The 7701-nt window shown below is 38.9% G+C and overlaps 1 protein-coding gene across 1 annotated transcript; it reads left to right on the top strand.

Annotated features, from left to right (window-relative positions):
* Positions 1–5626: 5626 nt before the first annotated feature.
* LOC121374703 (carbohydrate sulfotransferase 10-like) lies at positions 5627–7454 on the top strand. Its single transcript, XM_041501809.1, has one exon. It carries the CDS (start codon positions 5627–5629, stop codon positions 6725–6727), a length of 1101 nt encoding a protein of 366 aa, XP_041357743.1. The 3' UTR covers positions 6728–7454.
* Positions 7455–7701: the final 247 nt, after the last annotated feature.

The following is a 7701-nucleotide window of genomic DNA, read 5'->3' as shown; positions in this document are numbered from 1 at the left end:
TGGCCAAAGCTTCCTTCTCTATAGTGGAATAGTTCACCTGGTGTTTGTCAAACGTTTTGGAGAAGAAACTTACAGGATGGTCCAGTCCATTTTCGTCTTCTTGGAACAGCACAGCTTCAGCTCCCACGTCACTGGCATCCACAGCCAATTTGAAAGGCATTCGGTAGTCTGGTGCTGCCATCACGGGAGACAAGGAGAGCATCTGCTTGAGACGGTTGAATGACTTCTCGCATTCGTCTGACCACTGGAACTTCGATTCCTTCTTTAGTGCCGCACGTTTTACAGGTTTTATCCGATAGACATACTGTCGACTCGGTTAGCGTTGGGTTCCAAGCGCACATCCTGGATTAAGGTATTGGTAACCGTTGGAAAGTCCTGACAAATGGAAACATTTTCTTGTATCAACGTAGTCAGCTCTGCTCGCTGGGGGCTGTCAAGGTGCAAGTCCGGACTCAAGTCTGCTAGAATCTGGATGTTGGTTAATTTGATCTCTGCAGTCTTGACGTCATCACAGGAAATTGAGTGACTCTCAATTTGGACAGGTAATACTGGAACTATCGGCAGTCTGTCAAAATAACCTTTTAGCAAATTGATGTCACAATACTTACTTTTCCTAACCCTATCAGGAGTGTTTATCACATACCCTGTCTCATTAACCCGTTTGTGCACAACATAGGGACCGAAATACCGGTTCTGTAATGAACCCCGTTTAATGGGAAGGTACAGCAGCACTTTATCCCCTGGTTTAAATTCCCGACTCTTAGCCTTCCTATCAAACACTGATTTTATTTTGCTCTGAGCATAGCTCAGATGCTTCCTAGCCAGTTCGGTTGCCTTCCACAACCTATCTCTAACTCTCCCTACATAAATCAGCAGGTTTTCGGCATTATTCTTGTCTAACCAACTATCTTTTACCAATTTGAGAGGGCCTCGGGCTGAATGCCCATAGACCAACTCAAATGGGGTGAATCTTAAGATTCTTGCTTCGCATCCCGTGCTGCGAACAACACGAAAGGGATTGACTGGTCCCAGTCAGTACCATTGTCGAAACAATGGCAGCGGAGCATACTTTTCATGCTCTGGTGGAAACGTTCTATTGCGCCCTGGCTCTCAGGGTGGAATGCAGCAGAACGAATCTGTCGTATATCTAACATAGACAGTACTTGCTGGATAAACTTGCTCATGAAGTTCGTACCCCGGTCGCTTTGAATTTCACCTGGTAAACCCGTATACGTGAAGTATTTAAGCAGCGCACTAGCTAAAACAGATGCAGTAACCTTCCTTAAGGGAATCGCCTCTGGAAAACGCGTAGTTAAGCACATAATTGTTAATAAGAATTGGTTGCCTGAACGCGTTTTCGGTAATGACCCCACGACATCTATCAATACTTTTGAAAAGGCTTCCCCAACTATGGGAACCTTCTGCAGGGGATAGGGAGGAATTAGCTGATTTGGTTTCCCCACAACCTGACACACATGACATGACATACAATGCTTACTGACATCTGCAAACATTCCCTCCCAATAAAACTCTGAGGCAAGTTTACTATGAGTCTTATTCTGCCCTAAGTGGCCAGCAAACACGTCCTCATGTGCTAACAATAACAATGACGGACGGTACTTAGAGGGCACCACAATTCTACATCTTGTCACACATTCCTCACTATCAGGCACAACCTTCTCCACACTCTTATTCATTAATACTCCCTTGTCCATATAATAACCTGACATCTGATTCTCCATCTCACCCTCAGTTAACAATGTAGTGCGAGCTGCCAACAAATTTGGATCAGCCCCCTGCTCTAGGATTAACTCTTGTCTATTACAAGGTAAGTCCCCTCTATCAAACACAACTGGTTCATTTCCCCTCTGCGGGAGGTCAACAGGTTCCACCACATTTAGTTCCTCAGTTGACCTATCTACCATTTTACTGATAACCTCATCCACTCCAATTTCATGGCTCACACACGTATCAGACAAATCACAATTTTCCTCTGGGTCTCGTGCTACCCTTCTAGCCATAGCCCTAGTCATTACACACGCAGGATATCTAATCTCATCAACCTCACACTCTTCTATTGGTAAAGGGCTGTCTTCCATTAACAATTTGTCACCTTGCGGCTGGCAAAACTGACTAGTCAAATCGTTACCCAACAAAACTCCTATGTTTTCAAAAGGCAAGTCCTTCACAACACCCATAATGACTGGTCCCGTCACAAACTTCGAACACAAGAAAACGTTATGTAACCGGACAACCATATTTTCCCCAGTAACCGAGGTTAAGGCCAAACTACGTCCTGTATCTGAATTCTCTATATCAGCTACACAATCTGACGTTATAAGAGACTGGCTACACCCTGTATCTCGATAGACTGATTTTGCCTTAGGACTCAACTCTTGTTTTACATCACAAACCATACCAGTGGACACATACGGGTTTACTTTCTCTGCCATGGGACTAACCAATAACTCTCTCGCTAACGGAGCTGACCTCACTAAACCGACCACTTGCGCATTATCGCGTTTCCTTTTAAAACAGTCCCCGACAAGATGGTTATCCTTTTTACAGTAAATGCAATGTGGATGAAAAGTTCGTGCATTGACTGATAATGCAGGTTTATCCTTACTTTGCCCACCAGGTGCATTCCTTGCCTGACTAGCTGACCAACTAGATGACTCTCCCCGATAATTACTTTCCCGGGAAAAACCTGGCTGAAATTTCTTCTTATACCCTGTACTGCCTGAGCTTTGTGTATTAACACGTAATCATCTGCCGCTATGCCTGCCTCCTCTATTGTTTTGATATCACGATCCTCTAAATGAATACGTAAGCTAACTGGTAATCCATTTTTAATGTCCTGTAAGATCAACAATTCCCGTAACTCGGAATATGACCCTACCTGATGAGAAACCACCCATTTATCAAACATCCCTGCTTTCTTAGCCACGAACTCACTATAAGACTGGCCCTGCGTTTTTCTCAACTCGCTATACCGTAAACGATAATCCTCAAGTCGCAACTCATAAGCCCTCAACACTGCAGACTTAACTAGGTCGTACTGACTTGCTCGCTCATCACTCATTGAATTATAAGCTACGCTAGCCTTCCCCTTAAAGTTAGACACGGCTAACAATGTCCACTTAGACTGCGGCCAATTTAGCTGCTTAGCGGCCCGTTCAAAAAGTTGGAAATTATTCCAGTATTGATAGACGAGTCAAATATTTACACGCACGCGCACGCGCGCACGCACGCACGCACGCGCGCGCACACACACTCACACACACAACACAAAATCCTACTACGTTGCTGATACCTCTCCTCACAAGAATTCATACATGTCAACTCTCACGCATTTGGCATGAGTTTCACGCATTTGTAACAAACATCACGCTTACGCGCAACGTTACTATAATCTCACACTTTTTTCTAAAAATACAAATATTTTATAATCGTGGCTTATATTTTAGAGCTGAATGGAATTATATGCTGATTATGCAGGTCTCTGAATTCGTTACCTAATAATAATAATAATAATAATAATACAGCATATTGAACCTACCCTCGGTTCAATACTAACAATCATTCGCGGGTGCTACCGATGACCGACTTGTATGGTTTAACATTAACCGTATTAATTAGTAAAACTTGCACTCATTTTTATTATTATTATTATTATTATTATTATTATTTTTTAGAGATTTCCATTTTGGACTTAAACAAACAACAACAAAAAACTTTGCCTTAGACCTGACCAAAAGCCTGCAGTCCCTGAACCCTGACTTCTAATTTTCTCACGCCTAAGAATTGTCACAGGTTGACAGCTCTGTAGGATCCAAGGACATATTAAATACACGTATTTGCAGCTGTTCGCATTTTGACATTCATGTGAATAGAGACCAATTAATACCAGCAAGAAAGCAATCAATATCCGCTAAGCCGTGTTCTGAACTGCAGATGTAAATGCATCAAAGGAAGACGAAATACACGTATATCATGAACAACTAGCAACAGTCCTTCAGTCATCAATACTGTGCAGTCGATGACCTTTCATACGAGTTTCCTTACGAGTTTCATAAGATGTGTTTACAAGGATATATATAAAAAAAGGTGACGCTTGCTGTTTGGAGAAAAAAAAATCTCAAAACTGTACAAGGATATGAACAAATATAGTTAACGAACATGCATTTTGTTTTCATTTAAAGAACACTGATATATAAAAGAGAGTATTGGCTTTAGAAACTCAAGAACTTTAGAAACAACAATAAGTGTACAGGACTATGATTGTAACAATGGTGACAGCTAATTTCAAACATCGACTGTGATATTTGTGAAAATTATTTTTGTTGTTTCCAATACAGAACAATGGTTAGAGCTATTTTTAAACCATGACTGTGATATTTGTGAAAATTATTTTTGTTTTCAACGAAAGAATACTTTAACGAGTTCATAAGAATATATAAAAATGGAATACAGATTTGCCTTCTTTTTGTGATTTAAATAAAAAATAAATATTTACACAAGAGCACTGTGATATACTGCTGTTATTGGAATCGGAATCTATCAACGATGAAGTTACTAAAATATGTGGATGTGGTGTCTGCCAGTCTTAGAAACAGAAGGCACAAACGATTGTTTCCTGCTCTGATTTGTGGCTGGATAGTCTGTTTGATCCTCTTACGTGAGTTTGAAACAAATCACCTATGACAAATATTTTATTTAAAATTAGTGTCGTAAAGACTTTTTATGACCAACTCGAATTCGTTTGTTTTGTTTGGGTTTTTGTTTGTTTGTTTGGGGTTTTTTTCTTGCTTCCTTTTTGTTTTGAAATGTATGGTTAAGTTTAATTATTTTATATTCCGTATGTCGATATAATTTACTATTATTTTATTTATATTTTTTAAACGGGGTAGGGTAGGTGTGGGGGGGGGGGGGGGGGGGGAGTACACTATAAGTGGTAACGTAGATCCTATTGATGGGTACGTGCCATTATGAAACAGTTTGTGAATGATTGTAAATGTTTCCGTTTTGTTTTTAATTTTCAGACTATGATTATTCGAAGACGTCGATTCAATACAGTATTGGAGGAACACAAGTATGGCAGTATATAATTTAATAATGATGATGATGACGATAATAATGATGATATATATTTTAAATGCCTGAATAAAGTACGTCCTGTTTGTTTAGTTTGTACAATATTGGTCAAAGCATGACTAAAAAACTAAATCATGAAGACATCATGAAGTGTCTTAATAGGTAATTAATTTAGCACTCCAAAATATTATATATTGTTACATGTAGTCAACTGTGTTGATCAGAGGCGGGTCGGGGCAGGGTCCCGCCCCCCCCCCCCCAAAAAAAAATAATTGCGATAGTTATATTTTTATTATATATTAATTTTCATTTTCTTACGACCCCCCTCCAAACCTCCGTTGGCATTCCACCCCATGTCACTGGGGCCTCCCCTAAATGGAGTTTCTAAATCCGCCACTGTTAATCATTCGCTTGCCTATATAATTGCTATTGTTAAAAAAAATCGCTTAAATATAGAACGTAGTAGGACTATTACCTGTATGCTGTTTTATCATCTATATTAGTAATTATTATTATATCATTTTAGAATATGATGTATCTGAATCGAGTACAGCGCCTGAAGACTTACTGTCAGAAGCTGGTAAAACGGAACTTTATTGACTATGAAAACATGTGGCTCGTTGATCAGAACTACAAAACACTCTTCTGTTCTCTTGCAAAAGTTGGATCAACGTTTTGGAACCATGTGTTTCACATTCTCAGGAACGGGAACGACAGCTTTTCATCGCCTTTTAGTCTGAATCCAGCCTTTTACGAAAATCTAAAAAATGCCCTGGCAAGGTCTTCCAATTCTACTGCCCTGCTGAACTCGATTAGGAACGACTATCTGAAAGTCATGTTTGTCAGGGAACCGTACAGACGTCTGTTTTCAGCGTACGTCGACAAGTTAGTTCAGCCCCACGGATATTACTGGAACAGAACGGGTAAGCACATCACTTACCACTCGAAGAAGAGGAACAAACGGAACATGGCATGTGGCCACAACGTCAGCTTCGAGGACGTCGTCAACTACGTGGTTCATGCGGAGACAACCCTGAGACACAGAGATATCCACTTCGCCCCAATGCACCATCAGTGCAATATCTGTTCAGTTGATTACCAGATGATTGGGAAAATGGAAACATTCCGTTACGATACCGTTTTCTTTCTAAACAGCATAAAAGCAATAGATGCAGGGATAGCTATGGATAACTGGACTGAAGAACATGATGCGAACTACATCAAGCAAAAATGTATCTTTGCATTCAAAGTTAAGAACTCGACAAAACAGTGTTTGTCATTTTATGAACTTCTGAAGCGGCAATGGCGGGCCTTCCAGATTGTTGGTCTAATATCAAAAGATTTTCATTTTCCCTTCACAGACGGTTCTGTCAATAATATTACATTAGAAGAATATACCAGTGTCATTATTAGTGTTCATAACAGGTCCGGGTCATCGGCCAAGGCAAACCAAAATGAAGCATTTAAACAAGCGTACACTAGCTTGTCCCGAGGCGCATTAGAAAACCTAAGAGATGTTCTATTCTTAGACTTTCAACTATTCGGCTACAATCCAGAACCAGATGAACTGTTTTCGCAACCAGTCCAACATCAGCCACACAAACAAATATTCAATTATTTTGATTTTCTATAGTAAGATTTACATATCAGATCATTACCCCAACCTCCGGTGATCTCAAGTACATGTCTGTGGCATAATTAGTGATATTTTCATCTCAAGGAAAAGAATATTGTAAAATATGGCTGTTTGATATTTCAGCTTTTTATAAACAAATATTAAGTATTCGTTAATGGAAATTTATCTATTTTCATATATAGAGACTGCAGGCAAGGAGACCCATTATTCTCATACATATTTCTTCTTTGTATACAAGTTCTTGGAGGACTCGTAAAAGAAATTTAATAAAAAAAACATCTAGATATATACTTAATGATATATTTTGAAAACTATTAATAGAGCCCGTGTTGAATACATTTGCTGAATTATCAGGACTAAAAATTAAAAAAGTTATTTTGTTTTCTGCTTTGTAAGATACTTAAAAAAATCGCAATCTAAAATGGAATTCTACACCCTTTGACGTATTTGAAATAGTCTTCAGTACGTACCTACCGACAAAGCTAAATCCCCACCTTTTTCATCTTAAAAGAAACAAGACAAATATTATAGGGCTGTCAAACCTATTTGTGACAGGAGGCACAAATTTGCCATCATTCACCATGTCATTATCATTAACTATATGTTTATGGCATTTGTTTAAGAGAAGTTTTTGTTTTGTTTTTTAAATTTGTTTTAAAAATTGACTTACTTTGCTTCTTTTTGGCTTTGCCAGCAGACTCCTGGGGGTCTGAATCAACAAATTCTCAAATGTGTTTCAAAATGTGGATGGAATTGGTTAAGAATTTTGGGAATAGAAGGCCAAAATGTGAAACATTTACAAACGACCACACAGAAAACAGATTGCAATATTATTAGATAAGAAGAAAGACATTTTCATAAAAATTTAATTTATTTGATGTACACATCCAAAGCAAAGTGGATATACAATAGCTGACAAAATAAAAATTAAATTACATTCATAATAATTACGGTGACGAGACTCTTCCCAT

This window comes from Gigantopelta aegis, chromosome 6, assembly GCF_016097555.1.
Source record: "Gigantopelta aegis isolate Gae_Host chromosome 6, Gae_host_genome, whole genome shotgun sequence".
Taxonomy (NCBI): domain Eukaryota; kingdom Metazoa; phylum Mollusca; class Gastropoda; order Neomphalida; family Peltospiridae; genus Gigantopelta; species Gigantopelta aegis.
The sequence above is the reverse complement of the archived record's forward strand: the minus strand, read 5'-3'. Positions and strand labels throughout refer to the sequence as shown.

Bases quoted from the DNA above. Each gene is read 5' to 3' on its own strand.
- LOC121374703 (XM_041501809.1), top strand. From the start codon at position 5,627: ATGTATCTGAATCGAGTACAGCGCCTGAAGACTTACTGTCAGAAGCTG.